This window comes from Cervus canadensis, chromosome 22, assembly GCF_019320065.1.
Source record: "Cervus canadensis isolate Bull #8, Minnesota chromosome 22, ASM1932006v1, whole genome shotgun sequence".
Taxonomy (NCBI): Eukaryota; Metazoa; Chordata; class Mammalia; order Artiodactyla; family Cervidae; genus Cervus; species Cervus canadensis.
In genome coordinates, this window is record NC_057407.1 from 1,557,717 (window position 1) to 1,572,435 (window position 14,719).

A 14,719-nucleotide genomic window follows, 5' to 3' on the forward strand; every position below is an offset into this window, starting at 1 on the left:
GGGCGGGGCGGGGGCGGTTCTGGTCGGGCGGACGTCCTAGAGGCTTACCCAGGAGCCGGCGACCCCTCCGCCTCGGCGGCCCCCCCAACCAAACGCGGCGCCCGGGTGAGCCTGCAGGGCTGCGCGCATCCTGTCTTCGCGGACGCAGGCATCTGGGCGGGGCGGACGGACGGCCACAGCCACGCAGACGGACATCTGCCTGCAGAGCAAACGCGGGGGCGCCGACCAGGCTGGGCGGGTGGCCGCCTCCCACCCGTGTCCCCGTCCGTGCCCTCCTGACCCCGGGCGCTGCGCACCTGAGCCGGGGCACGGCCCGCGCCCGGCCTGCGCGCCGGCCCCCGCAGCCCCTCCTGCCCGGCAGGCACTCCGGTTGCTTTAAGTTAGTGGATTCAGACAATTTCCAGGTGTTAAGAGTGAAGAGAGACTCAATAAAGACCCCCCTGCCAAGTCTTTTTATTGTTTCCAAAAAAGCAGTTTTGCCTGCAAAGACCCCAGTGCCCCCACGCTTGTGACAAAATCATTCCCCGGGACCGCGGCCAGGAGGAAACAGATCAGAGTTCCTCCCACCGGCAGCATTTTCTAGACAGGTTATCAAATACAGTTTATTCAGAGAAAAAGACAATGTTTTAAGAACCTAACTCCCAAACACTGAAAGAGCCCACAGGCTGAGCAGAATACAGCGTCTGCTGAGAACCGCCAGCAGGGACGGGCTCTGAGGGAGGGCCCACCTGGCCACCCAGCCACCGGGCGAGGGCTGTGGGCCAGGGCTCCCTCCCCTCTCTCGGAGCTGATGGGGGCTGCCCGCCCATCCCATCCGGCAGTCCTGGTCACAGCCAGCACGTACTGTGCCGGGAGGCCGAAACCCTGAACTAACACTGAGCTATGATGGGAGGCACTCCACCACCAACCTCCCACCCCAAGTGCAACCTGTGATCACAGTAGGATTCAGCGCAGCACCTCTCGCCCTTGGAACTCCCAACACACACGCGCGCACACACATGCACACACACACACCTCAGCCTTGGAACTCCCCCACCACACACACACACACGACCTGTGATCACGCGGTAGTTAGCACCGAGCACCTCAGCCGTGACACACACACACCCACACACCTCAGCCTTGGAACTCCCCCACCACACACACACACACACACACACCCCCCTCAGCCTTGGAACTCCCCTACCACACACACACACGACCTGGGATCATGCGGTAGTTAGCACCGAGCACCTCGGCCGTGGTCTCCAGAAGGCCTGTGCTACTACATGTGAGGCCGCTTGGCCGCAGGCTCTTCCTCCTGACCCCGCTTCAGCCACCGCTCCAGGAGGCAGGCGCTGCCTCGCTTGGGGGTTTGTGGGCTCTTCTGCAGGAACTGGCTGGACCACTGGGGCACATCTGACTCCTCCTTTCGGGGTGTTTTGGGCTCTTCCTTTTTGGGTGACTTCGTGGCCAGCCACTGCAGCATCTTCTGGCTGCTGGCGCTCGCCTTGAGCTCCTAGGAGAAAGCAGTGGCAGCTCAGACCCCCAGCTCGAGCTCCTGGGAAACCAGGGAAGAGGCACTGTGCGGGGGACCGACCTGGGCACGGAGATGTGACCAGGGGCACGAGGAGGGGAGCAGGGTGGGTTCCCAAGGGCCGGAAGGGAGAGGGGGCAGCTCGTGCTGGGCGAGACCGGCCACAGAAGACAGCGGGCAGGCTCTCCAAACCGGGGCAGAGAATGAAGCAAGCTCAGAGGAAGAGCAGCACTCAGCCCGAGCAGGCCGTGCGGGGAGCGAGCTGGAGACGCAGCCCTCAGAGGCCGGGCGAGAGGGGCCGGCTGCGCCCTGCACCCGAGCCCAGCACAGGACGCCAGCTCTCCGGAGCGTGAATTCTGCAGAGAAGACCGTGACAGACATGGGGCCATGTCTGGTGCAAAATGAATATCTACAGTTGCCTTTTTTTAGAGACAGGTAATGAAAAGTGCTACCAGGGATACAAGGCTTTGAGAGAACCGACAGAAAAAGGATGACGCTGACTGTGAGTGTGAAAACGTAAGAGGCTTTAAGGGAAACGGCGCAGGGGCCGTGGTCCCAGCTGTCGCCATCCTCTGGCCACCGAGGAGCAGCTGCCGCCCCCACGCCTCATCCCTGGTATCAGCAGGGCCAACTTCCGCTCTGGGCTTCCTTGTCACTGAGGCCTCTTGTCTGTCCACCTTACTTTCAAAACACACCCCTGTGACCTCCGCCAACTCTAAGAAGCTCGTGTTCCTAGAAGGAATGTTCTCCAGTCTCCTGAAGGAGAGTGAGGACTGAAATGCCCCATCTTGTAGTTGGAAAAGCAGAGAAAAGGGACAGAAACACGCCTCCCTTTCGGTTGGCAGCAGAGACGGTTCTGGTCAGGGGCCCTCTGTCCTTTCCACAGTCACCCTGCAGATGAGTGCTCAAAGGTGGCTTCTTATCAGACCCACCCGAGCAGCTTCCCAGAGGTACAGAAGGCCCAGCCCAGCCTCAACACTGACAGGCGTGCACCAGGCCGACCCGCAGCCAGCGCTGAGAATCACGGCCCTGGGCCGCCTTGCTGCACACAAGGAAGAATTGTGGGTGGTTTGGATTCAGTCTCTGGTTGTAAAGGTCCCAGCATGCACTAACAGGCCCTTCGGAGCAGACAGAGCGCCTGGCAGGGCCGGCGGGCGTCCAGGCCCCTACCTTTCCGGTCAGCAGGTGGAGCGGGAGCAGACACTCGGGAGCGTTGTTCCAGGATCTGTTCACCATGGACGACACTGGGTGGAAGGCGATGTTCTCCGTGGGGTGGATCAACTTCAGAGCTTCCTGAGCTGAGACCTCACCAAAGTCCAGCCACTTAGAGACTGCCTCCTCCCCATCCAGTATGGCAGGCATCCTGGGGGGTGAGACAGGGGTCGGGGGCACACAGGATGGGGGGGGGGTGTCTAGTAAGCTGATGCATAGGCCGCGCCCCTCCACATCTGCGCCCCGCACGCTGTCCCGTGCCCCCGAGGACAACAGGGCACGGAGCTCAGCGCGGAGAGCCCGCTCAGAGTGTGGTGGCAAAGACTGTGCCCAGCAGTACAACCGGGTGCCCTCCCGCGCACACGCTAGCGGACTGGTGACCTTTACGGCGCCGGCCTAGACGTCAAGGGGAGACAAAGCCCAGGACACCTGTCTGTCATTAAGACCCCAGCCTTCCCACCCAGGCAGGATTATGTAAGGGAGAGCTATTTATATAACTGTCAACGAGAGGGAACCACGGCTCAGAAAAGGGAAGAGGCCGCCCCAGACAACTCCTGGTACCCAGGAGACGTTAGGAAAAGAGCCCTTGTTTAGCTTCCAATTTTATGTTCTAGGCCAGTGCAAAGCATGTACATACTTCATTGGGGGGTGGTACAGTTGAATTTAGGAGATACATGCATGAACGTTACTTTTAATAATTATTGGTACTTCAACAAATTAAACACATATTAAACATCAAACACATATGTTTATTATTTTATTCTTTGGCTGCACCACACAGCTTGCAGGATCTTAGTTTCCCAGGGATCAAATTCAGGCCCTCAGCAGTGGAGGCATGGAGTCCTAACCACTGGACTGCCAGGGAAGCTTCCCAAGATATATTTTTAAATCGCATTTTAAAATCTCTGAAATCTAGATTTACAATGAATGGCATCTTTGCACTGTATCACAACTTCATTGGCAGTAATTGGCAGCAGTTTACTTTTCTTAACTGTATAAAACAGTGGAACAAAATCTTAGATTTGATGAAACAGAACTTTAAGGTGAATTAGCAAAACTAGAAGTATTATATCCCAGAAAAGCATCATTTCAGACAGAATGCTTAGGACAAAGGGGTTAAAATAGATAATGCAATACGTGTCGTACTGGATTCTTTTCAGCAGAACATCATTGCCGAGGGCATTGAGACCTGGCAAAAATTGTGAAATCTTTACACAAGTACGTCAGTTCTGCTAGTGCTTGTTTTTAAAATGAAAATTTACTCCAGTGTGATTGACTAATAGAGAGCAATTTAAACATAATGCCAATTTTGTGTTTGCTTATACACTGTTGTATCTGTGAGGAAACAATGTGCACACAGCAAACCTCACCCCGCTGAACTGAACCCCGTAAGAGCACACGCAAACACGCAGCTCGGACGCCGACGGCTACCTCGGCGCGTCGCACACTGGCCTCCAGAGTGGTGATCTGCTCTCACTTTGCACTTGTAAACTCTTCTGTTCAAAAAACTGCTCACTCAACACCTCAAACGTGTCTAAGCTTCCTGGTTCAGACATTCTAAGCAGTGCACGAAAACGGAAAACGTTTAAGTCTTGGGGAGAAGCTGAAATAATAATAAACCATCTTGAAAGCCAGACTTCCCAGGTGGCGCAGGGGTAAAGAATCCACCTGCCAATGCAGGAAACGTGGGTTCAGTCCCTGGGGTGGGAAGATCCCCTGGAGGAGGAAATGGCAACCCACTCTGGTATTCTTGCCTGGGAAATCCCACAGACAGAGGAGCCTGGTGGGCTACAGTCCATGGAGTTGCAAAGAGCCAGACACAACTGAGCGACTAAATGACAATCTTGAAAGCAGAACAGAACACGTGGAATCTCCTGGACAATAGACATAAAGGCTCCACAACAGTAAGGGGGCTGCAAGAAAGGAACATCCACGGCCGGAGCAACTGCAAGCAGCCGGGCTTGAAGGGACAGATGCAACAGGAAGATCTCTCAGGATGCTGACCAAAAGCCAAACAGTAAAAAAAAGTGGGGGGGGGGGGGCTTTCTCACAAAGAGAACGCGCTGGCTGTACACAAAGACTGCAGACCGGCACGGAGGGGGCTCCATCAGGCTACGACCGCTGTCTGCCTGGCTCCAGGCACACCGCTGAGGCATTTCCAGGGGAGACGCTGAAGTTGGCTGGGGGGGGCGGTCTGTCGCATCAGAACGTCCGGTTCTGATTAAATATGTATCTACTATGAAGGCCAGCCTCGGAGGAACAACGTTTCAAAGACAGAAGAACACGTCCCAGGATTTAAGACCGGAAAAGACAATCATTTCGCATCACCTTCCTTCCACCATGTCACAGTAAGTCACAAGCTGCGACCCCGCCAGCACAGGCTGATTTCAGGTCTTTTTAAGGTATGGTACTACATTTACTATAATTCCTTTGTACTTCTTAGCTAGGGAATGCATGAAACTGTAGTGTGGGTTTTATCAGATTCTTATTTTTTTAGCTGGGTCACTGACAAGATGTTTAAGTGCTGTCGCCTTATTCCCACTTTTCTGTAAGTTCTCTGGGTTTCACTGTACAGTTTTGCATAGCGTGGTAACTTTTAGGAACGCGTGTCATGTTACAGCCGCGCAGACTGTACCCGTATCTCGTGAAGCAACTGGCTTAGTTTCCGACTCTCTAAATCTGTGCATACAGAAACCCTGAGTTCCAAAAGCTGCTTGTTTGAGCCCAGACACGACAAAGCCTGCGCTGAGCCCTCTGAAGGCAGGCGGGGTGTGACTTGCCTGTTGTGGATGTCGGTCATGACCTTGCAGGAGTCCACCGTGATGATGCTGTAGGAATAGAGGCAGTCTCCGCCCTCCGGGGGCTCCCAGCAGTCAAAGATGCCGGCCATCGTCAGCGGCCGCCAGTTGTCCCAGACCTTCTCCCAGTCCTCGGGGCTGGCCACAGCACCCACCTGCTCGGACTGGAAGCAAACCCACGGCAGGTCAGGCACCCCGCGGCAGCCCTGCCCTGCAGGCGGCAGCATGGCCATCGTCTCCTGCATCCAGACCCCGCCTGCAGCACGGAGGCCCCGGACGCGCCGTCAGAGGAGCACAGAGGCTGCTCCGCAGACCCTCCCCGAGGCAGATTTATGGCTCCCGAACGCTGTCTCGATACAGGCTAACACCTCCCCTGGGCATTCAGGCCTGCCGGGATCTGGAGCCTCATTCCAGCTTTCATGTACAAGGGAACTTGCCCGCCCAGCTGTCTGTAAACAAAGCCTCCAGTCTCGAGGAAGTAACTTTCCTCTTCTGCCCGAAAGGTCTTTTCTGCCCGCCCTCGACGGGCAAACTCCTACTGCCTTCAAGATTCAGTCCCCAGCTTCTAAAGGCTAGAGAGAGTGTCACCTCCACCCCACCTCTCGACAAGAACAGGTAGAGACTCTCCATAACCATAACTCTCCTTAAACTCATCAGAGCACTCAGGTCATAGGGCAGCCACTTAGCCTGAACTGTAAAGCCAAGACAGGGTCACCCAAGGGAGAAAAGGCCCTACTGCAGGCTTCCCAGTGGTGGCAGAGGGCAAACGAGGCCTCCTTTATGCAGCAGCTAAGAATTCAGATAAGATGATCGCTGAATTGCCCTCTGCAGAGCGCGGGCTCGCCCGAGAGGGCTGCAGGCATCCGGACCAGCCTCCACGGGTGCTCCCGAGAGAGACAGGGCCGGGGATGGCGAGAAGCCTCACCCCGCCGTTCTCCTCCGAGGAGCATGAAGGGGCCAGGGGAGAAGGGATAGATCCCGTCACTCCTAAGAGTCAAGGGAGGCCCCACCGAGGCTGCAGAAGGACGACAGGAACAGCTCTCTGCTCCCCTGGGGAGGAGCAGGCCCACCGAGAAAGCCCGCCAGCCGGGGCTCCGTTCCGCTTAAGACGGGGCTGGACCCGGACAGCAGAGAGCATGCTGCAGCCTCTGCGACCAGCAGGCCCCGGTGACGGGCGGCAGCGGGTGCCTGCGGAGAGCGTCCCGAGGGCTTCAAAGCGCAGGGAGCAGGGCTCCTCAGGAAAACCCTCTGGAAACCAAGCCCTCACCCTGAACACGGGGCGACACCAGACAAACAGTGAAAGCGCCCGGTGCACAAGAAGACCCAAGTCCAGCCCAGCTCCTGACAAGACCAACTCAGCCTAAGGGAAGATACACATGTCCACGTCCAGACACAAATATTATTGGTCTCAGTCTCATTGCCTTCTATGTCTGGCAACCAGTGAAAAAATTTCTAAGATATACAAAACAGCCAGATAACCAAGGAGCTGCTAAGATATGCAGAAATCAACAGGACCAGATTCAAGAGTAAATAAGAGAGAAGAGTGAACTTAAAGACAAATCAGTAAAAGTGGCCCAGACTGAAACGCAGAGAAAAAGAATGAAGTATATAAGACATCTGGAAGCTATGGGACGACACCACACTGTCTTAAAACACGTATAACGAGAATCCCAGAAAGAAGAGATAATGGCACAGAAGAAGAATCTGAATAGATAATTTATGGCTGAGAAAAAAAAAAAACAGGAACACTACCGAACCCAACATCCAAGAAGACCGGAGAGCCAAACAGACAGACACGCCACTGCTACTACCTTCTCGGTCTTGATCTGCGGGAAGTAGATGAAGTAGGGCTGCCGGTGGTTCGTGGCCTGACGTCGCTGCCACTCGTAGAATCCGTCCGCTAAGACGACACAGCGTTTCCCCTTAACCAGAGGCACCTGGGGGAAAGCACGGGCGACCTCAGAACGGTAATTCCTCTGCACGTTGCGTTTTATAGGTGTGAAGTCGCACGTACACAAGTGTTGGAAAGATTAAATAATGTGCCTAAGAGGAAATAGGTGCTGTGGAGGCTGCCTCCAAAGCTGGCCGCCCCCCCAACGAGCCCCACCCAGCAGGATTCACATGCGATGAGGTCCCCTCCGTCGGTGACCTCGGCCGGCTCGGGATAAACCAAGGAACACAGCAGAAGCGATGCTTGGGACTTCCGAGGTGGGGCCGTAAAGCCCCGTGGCTGTGCCGGCTCCCTGGAGGGTGCGCAGGGTGCCGCGTGAGACGCCTGACGGCCCCCCGCCCGCCACGAGACACGTGGGCGGGCCTTCCTCTGTCCCCGCATCCGGCTGAGGGCGGGACACGTGGGTTAGAAGCCACCTGGGCGTCCAGCCGTCCTGCGACGCGAGCGCTACACGAGAACCTCCGGCTGGGCGCCCCGTGTCCAGCCGGGCCCGGCAGCCCATGGTTGAGTGGGAGAAAAAGACGCCGTGGTCCTGGTGAGACCCGCTCTGTCTCACCGGGGTACGGTGAACAGCACTCTACAGCGGCGAGCGGGGACAGCCTGGGGCTATCCGCAGGTGTCCAAGGCGCCGGCAGTCAGACCGGGAACCTGCCAGCGCCCGTGCCCGCGCCTACCTTGAAGGACCGCTTCTCCATTATGGTGTCACTGCGGCAGTTGCTGGTGTTGATCTGCAGCTTGGAAAGATCCGCTTCTTTGAACCAGTAGGGAACCAAGCCCCACCGCATGGGCGCAATGATCCGCTCGGACGAGTCTGCGTCCTGCCAGGGGAAAGGGTATGGTGCAGTGAGGAGATGGGAAGGAACCTGCAAAACCCTATGGAGGACACGCACCGCACTACTTGGAGGAGGAAATGGCAACCCCTCCCGTGTTCCTGCCTGGAGAATCCCGTGGACAGAGGAGCCCGGCGGGCCACAGTCCAACGGGTCGCAAGAGTCAGACACGACTGAGTGGCTAAACCCCACCACCACCAGTGTCAAAACGCAGAGAGTAGATGATTGTGAAAAGGGAGAGCTCCTGCATGCCAACAGATCTAACGACTTCTCACGATGTGAGTGGTTGGCGTTCTCAGGCAACCGTGTTTATCAGATGGACGACATTCTGCCTGGGGGGTTGGGGGTGCAAAGAGGTTTAGCTCCTGTAAACTGTGACTCAGTGCCGGCCACAGAGAGACAGGCTCCGAGGCCCTGCACCTCATGTGGCCCAGCTCTCACCAGGCACGCAGGACAGGCAGTCACCCTACGGAAGGTCCGTGCTACGACCGGGGGACACACGGAAGGACCTGCACCATCCTCGTGAGGCCATGCAGACACTGAGCAACATGACGTGATACGATCGGTAAGTGGCTCGTAAGGCGGGCCGGGAAAGTTCGGCAGACAGTGATCTGTGAGGCGGGGCCTGCGGAAGCGATCAGCTCCTTGGTAGGGGCAGAAGGGGGAGCATTGGGTGAGGGGCTTCTCAGATTGGACCCCACAAGAGGAACAGGACTGGGACACAGAAGAGATGGGAGGAGGGACCAAAGGTGAAATCAGAGGCGGTGCCAAGGCTGGGCAGGAAGTGGCTTCGGGCAGCAAGCTACAGCAAGCCTGAGGATGCTATTTTTAGGAGGGCCTGCTCACAGGGCTGGCGCTCAGGCAGCATCTGAGAACTTGGCTCCTGAGAGCGTGCCCCTTCCCCTAACTGATTGGGACAGCACCCTAGGCCCGCTTCAGGCAGGACGACGTTCTTGCTGAGCGCCGGCTTTCCCTCTGGGCGTCTGGGATGCTGCTGCTTGCTGGGCAGAGTGCCTCCGTGACCAGCCCCCAGCAAACCTTGGGCCTGTGTCTGATGGGTTTCTCTGGGCGGAAACACTGCACACAAGTTACTCCCTTTTTCACTGCTGGAGAAAGAACTTGCTTGGTGTGTCCCTCCCAGGGAGGGAGGAGAGACCGTAAGGAAGCCTGGGCACGAATTTCTCCAGATCTCCACTTGCGTCTGTTCCCCTTGCTGATTCCACTGTGCATCCCTTCACTGTAATGCACCGCAGCCACGCTACATGCTGTCTTCTAACCAACCTCCAAACGCGAGGGGAGTTTTGGGGCCCCCACCCTGAACATACGGTTGCTAAACTTTCCTGGGGTACCTGGCCCCTTGAGAATTTGATGAGACCGACAGATTAAAATGCACACACTTTTCTCTCGGTACAGACGCTGGGCTGGTAGATTGAGCAGAGTACATTCTGGGCTCTGCTGCAGTGGTACGGTGGGTCTGGTGGGAGCAGTGATAATAAAGGACATCCAAGAGGCAGGAGACCAGAGAACTGGACACAGAAGACGGGGTGACTGGGTTTTCAGGCCGGAAGATTGAAGTAATGATGGCACTACCGAGCAAAAGAGAAACATCCCCAGAGGGGTGTGATCTGGGGAAAGACCACAGGCCGAATTTCAGGTTAACAGTGGGAAGTCTGTGGCAGCTCAGAAGAAGGGGGTCCCCAAGCGCTTGAGACTTCTCCTGCCGAGAGCTGGGGGGGTAGGGGAGGTCCATGCTCCACGTCCTTGACTCTGGATGGGTCTGTGACTTGACTGTATCCAACAGAATGTGGCACCAGAGACGCTGTAAGCTCTCTAAGGCCAGGTCACAAGGGGTTTTCAGCCTCCTCTGTGTTGGCCGAGACCCTGCCTTCGCTGCCCCGAGCCGCCGTGTAAGAAATCCAGCGACGCTAAGACCACCACGCGTGAGAAAGCCCAGACTGTGGGGACCGGCCACGAGTCTGTGCCCAGGTAAGAGCCAACAGCCGGCAGGTGAGAGCGGGGAGAGGCCTCTACACCACATGCTCGCAGACTGTTCTCTGAAACGCTAAATAGTAAGTATTGCAGACTCTGCAGACCCTAGTCTCTGGTATGTTAATAAACACTATTACAGGAACAGAGCAGCCAAAGGCAACAGATAAATGGATGCTGCTCTGTCCCAGAAAATTTCACATACAGAAATGATCAGAGGACCCTGGCTTTCTGCCTCTGGAGACCCCAGACTCCAGGGAAGAGACAAACTGTACCTGCAAGGCCTTGCCCTAATTCCTCACTGGTGAACAAAACAGAAAGGTTTTCTGAGTCACCAGAATGAAATCCGAAGAGAGACGCTTCCTATGTCCCACAAGCATGTGGAGTTTAAACTAAGGAGACAGGCGGCATGGTAGGGAGAAGGGGTCAGCACTTTCTCTGTAATGGAGCAGACAGCGGGTGTTTGTGGCTTTCCGGGCCCATGCGGTCTCTGCTGCCACTCAGCTCTGGCACCCTGGGCATGTCAGAGCAGCTGGGGAGCAAGCGAGCAGGGATGAACTCTAATGAACTGTATTTGTAAACACAGGCAGTCTACCGGACTGGATCTGAAGACCACGGTTTGCCAATCTCCGGAATAAAGGCAAGAATTAGGCCTTCATACGAAGACCCTAGTTAGATGAGTGGCATGGAGGAGGTACACATGTGGTAGTTTAATATTTTTCGAGGTTATGACTAAAAAGAAACCGCAAAGTCTACATAAAGGTGACTGGTGAAGCCATGAGGATGAAATTTCTTAGAAAGTAAATCAACCACAGGATGAAACCTGCTGGAGGTGGGGGGGGGGGCGGGGGAGAAAAAAGAAAAAATAAGAAATGAGGGAAAAGTGCAGTTCAAGAAAAAGTATCTAGAGAGGTAAAAGCCGAATGAAAAGAGTTGAGAGCAAAGGATTCTGAGAGCATGGGAAACCGTCAGTGATAGGATCTTGGAAGGGCTTCCCTTTTTTGTTCCAAGCTAATGCATCACTGACTCAGTGGACATGAGTGTGAGCAAGCTCTGGGAGCTGGTGATGGACAGCGAGGCCTGGCGCGCTGCCAGTCCATGGGGTCGCCGTCGGACACGACTGAGCGACTGAATTGAACTGAATGCCTCAACTATGCTCTTCACAAGAGCCTGTTTCAACTCTTTGCAAACCTTGCCCGTGTTAATGAGCTAACCCTCCCCCACACCACAGAGTCCATGCTTGTTCCACATGCAGTCAGGTTCCGCAAAGTCACTGCACACAGGGGGTTAGGGAAACCCAAGAGCTGCTCTGGGGGAAATACAGAGTTAGGAGGCCAGGCGCCTATAGCCATCTTTTCATTAACTGGTCCATATACAACCATGCCTTCTCTGTGTTTCTGTTCAGCATATTTACTGTTTTATGTTAGACTTTATTTAACATATATTGTCAGTTCATTAATTTTGAATTCATGACCACAGCCACAGTAACTCCTGCCCGAGTGAAGCGTCTCTGACACATGCATGTTCTCTGTAAGGCACGTTACCTCCTCCTTGCTTTTAGGAATTCTAGCCTGCGCTTTACCACTACACCTGGGGACAATTTTAAACAGTGAGATCGCCAGCAAAAAGCACAGAAATACCAAAAAAAAAAAATTAGCAATAAATAGATCTCAAAAAAGACACTTGTTTATAGTATAAAAGCCGAAACAAGAAGGTGGAGCTTTGACCTCAGCTGGGATGTGTATTTGGGACTCATATTTCACTACTCTGTACGTCCATAAGCGACTCGAAAGCAACATGAGTATTATTTTGGGGGGTTTCAAAGCAGGCCAGTGATGCTGCTAAACATTCCACAGTGCAAACAGGTCAGCTTCCTACAACAAATATCTCACTCGAGGTGTCAGCGGTGCTGAGACTGGGAGACCGTCCTCTTACAAGTTCCATGTAGCACGTTTAACTTGAGTGCGTTCACTCGACAACTGTAAACCAAACCCAGGTAAGGGGCTGCCCCATAGGGGGGCATGATAAATAGAAAGTACTTCTAAGCCAAAATACTGAGAATACTGCTCAGTATTACTCATCTTCTCCTCTGCCCTCTCGGACTTGTGATCAGAGCAGCTGGTAGCACTGGGGTTGCATAAGCAGAAGCGGAAGTAGGGTGCAAATCGGTGGTTTCAAATGCAAATATTACAATCTGCACACAGGCACTGGTCTCGATGATGTGGATGAACGAGCCGAAACGGTTCTGTTTTGGCTTTACAATTTCACAATTTCTCATTTTCAGATAAACGAAAACTCAACTATTTATCAAAATCAGGAAATCCTAGTGATCTTTATAAAATTTGTGAGAGAAGTGGAGTCAAAACATTACATCAGCAAATGCACAGCGCTGACAGAGGAGGGCTCTGTGTGTTCAGGAGCCCCACCTTCCCATTCCTAGTTCCAGGAAGCATCACCGTAGTGGAAGGGTGGACTGGACCTTGGTACCAGCTGTCCCTCACCGACTGGGTAACCTGGGACCACCCACAGTCTTCCTGCACTTCTGTCTTCACACCTGTTTTCTTCCAGCTAACATTCATTCTATAATGAGGTGGTACAAAGAGAAACAGGGCCAAGCACTAAGAAACTGCAGTCAATCCTTGTCTCCAGATCATGCTTTCCTCTGAAACATTTTATTTTTTCCTTTCCCAGTCAAGGTTTCCCATAGTATTTATTTTATTTTGATTTTCTGCTCATTAAAAGGTTTTTTTTTAGTTTGAGTAGGGAAGTATGCACCGACTAAAAATGGCTCAAGTAAACCTTCATGTAAATGGCCTCACTCAACCAAAAGAATCAGTTATCTCGTGCGCCGATTTCAAAATATGATCTTCCTAACGTAAAGATGAATCTTTTGACTACCATATAAACACAACGCTTCTAAAGAGCACGCAACATGGACTTCCCTGGGGGTCCAGTGGTGAAGACTCTGTGCTTCCACTACCGGGGGCGCAGGTTTCAATCCCTGGTGAGCAAACAAGATCCCTACATGCTGCATGGTGGGGCCAAAACTTAAAAAAGAAAAAGTGTGCAACAGGGGTTCAAGCAACTTCATAAAGTGACTCATGCATTACGGACCAAACAGAATAAAAATCCAAGATGGACACAATCAGGATTTTAAAAAACATATCACAAATATTTAAAATAAGACATGGAGAAACTATTATTCTCCGGAATGAAGCATTTTTACTACACTGCATGTATACATACACTCCCCCTCTCTCTCTTTCAGGAGATAAAGCAAGGAAGCAAAACATTATAAATTATTGACCACTCCAACACTACAGAGGTAGATTCTATAAACACAAAGAAAGCAATTAAACTTTAGAATACCACACCAAACACCTCTGTTCCTAGCTTCAATTAAAGATAAAACAAGCAGAAAGGGTAGAAACTTCAGCGTTCAAGAAACATCAGAGGTGCTGCAGACTAGTTTTAACCCTGCCCTAAGCCTAGAGATCCTGATAAGCTGGACTCCTAAGGGGCATAGCGATTCCCCCGCTCCTCTTTTCTTTAAGATACCCAAATGACCCAGAAGATCAGGTCGGCGCTCACCTTCTCCAGGTGCAGCCGGGACAGGAGCACCGGGCTGTTGGACCGCGGGCTCTTGTTGTACGAGGGGCAGTACCGGTCGGGGTCCCTCCACTCCGGGAGCCGCTGGCGGCCCTGCCGGTCCCGGTAGGCGCAGGCCCGGGCCAGGACCTCCATAGGCAGGTGGCAGGACGTCCGGCCGCACATCCTCGGCGCCCAGACCGCTGGCCCTGCGCGCGGGGACGGGGGGAGTCGGACTCGGGCCTCGCCCCACGCGGCCCGCCTCTCCCCAGCCCCAACCCCCGCCCGCGCGCCCGGCCCGGCCCGGCCCGGTGACGGAAGGGACCCTCCCCGTCTGGGCCGCCTCCCGCCCCGCCGCCCGCAGCCCCGCTCCGCCCGCTTCAGGACCGCTGACCCAGAGGGCCGAGCCCCACCGCTGCCCGCGCCCGCCGCGTCTCACCCGCAGCTCACCCGTCACTCTCTGCGCGCCAGCGGGCACCGCGCCGGACCCCGCCCCTGGGGCCAGGCCCCGCCCCCAGCGGCCGTGTGGCCCCACCCACACAAGGCCCCGCCCCCAGCGGCCGCCTGGCCCCGCCCCGTGACAGGCCTCGCCCCCAGCGCGCGGCTGTTCGGCCCGGGCCTGCGCTGCACCCACTCCCGCAGGGTGCCCAGGGACTACCCGGGAACGTAGCTCTCCCGGGGAGAACGTTCTCCCCGGGAACGTAGGGCCCGACAAGGAGACGGACAGCCTAGGGGTCCACGTCCTCCGTGTTGGCCGTGCCCCTGCGGGGTGAGCTGCCCCCATGGCTAACCTCGGGCAGGGGCCGGGAAGGGCCCGAGGGTCCAGGCTGTCCTGAGA

At 54.9% G+C, this 14,719-nt stretch overlaps 1 protein-coding gene across 9 annotated transcripts; it reads right to left on the minus strand.

Annotated features, from left to right (window-relative positions):
• Positions 1-429: 429 nt before the first annotated feature.
• HMCES (5-hydroxymethylcytosine binding, ES cell specific) lies at positions 430-14,402 on the minus strand. 9 transcript variants are annotated; one of them, XM_043442273.1, is made up of 9 exons: positions 14,276-14,327; positions 13,885-14,090; positions 8,152-8,295; positions 7,338-7,463; positions 5,509-5,690; positions 2,687-2,879; positions 1,187-1,498; positions 1,112-1,145; positions 430-1,014 (listed from the first exon to the last, which is right to left on the minus strand). In XM_043442273.1, exons 2-7 carry the CDS (start codon positions 14,065-14,067, stop codon positions 1,265-1,267), a joined length of 1,062 nt encoding a protein of 353 aa, XP_043298208.1. In that variant the 5' UTR covers positions 14,068-14,090; positions 14,276-14,327; the 3' UTR covers positions 430-1,014; positions 1,112-1,145; positions 1,187-1,264. The 9 variants fall into 9 exon arrangements, with proteins under 9 accessions (XP_043298208.1, XP_043298203.1, XP_043298202.1 ...); XM_043442268.1 differs by lacking the exon at positions 14,276-14,327 and adding an exon at positions 14,332-14,402 and having other exon boundaries at positions 430-1,145; XM_043442267.1 differs by having other exon boundaries at positions 430-1,145; positions 14,321-14,387.
• Positions 14,403-14,719: the final 317 nt, after the last annotated feature.

Bases quoted from the DNA above. Each gene is read 5' to 3' on its own strand.
- HMCES (XM_043442268.1), bottom strand. From the start codon at position 14,067: ATGTGCGGCCGGACGTCCTGCCACCTGCCTATGGAGGTCCTGGCCCGG. The intron at 8,296-13,884 runs GTGAGCGCCGAC...TTCCCCTGGCAG, and splicing joins CCCGGCTGCACCTGGAGAAG to GACGCAGACTCGTCCGAGCG. The intron at 2,880-5,508 runs GCAAGTCACACC...CTCACCCCCCAG, and splicing joins ATGACCGACATCCACAACAG to GATGCCTGCCATACTGGATG.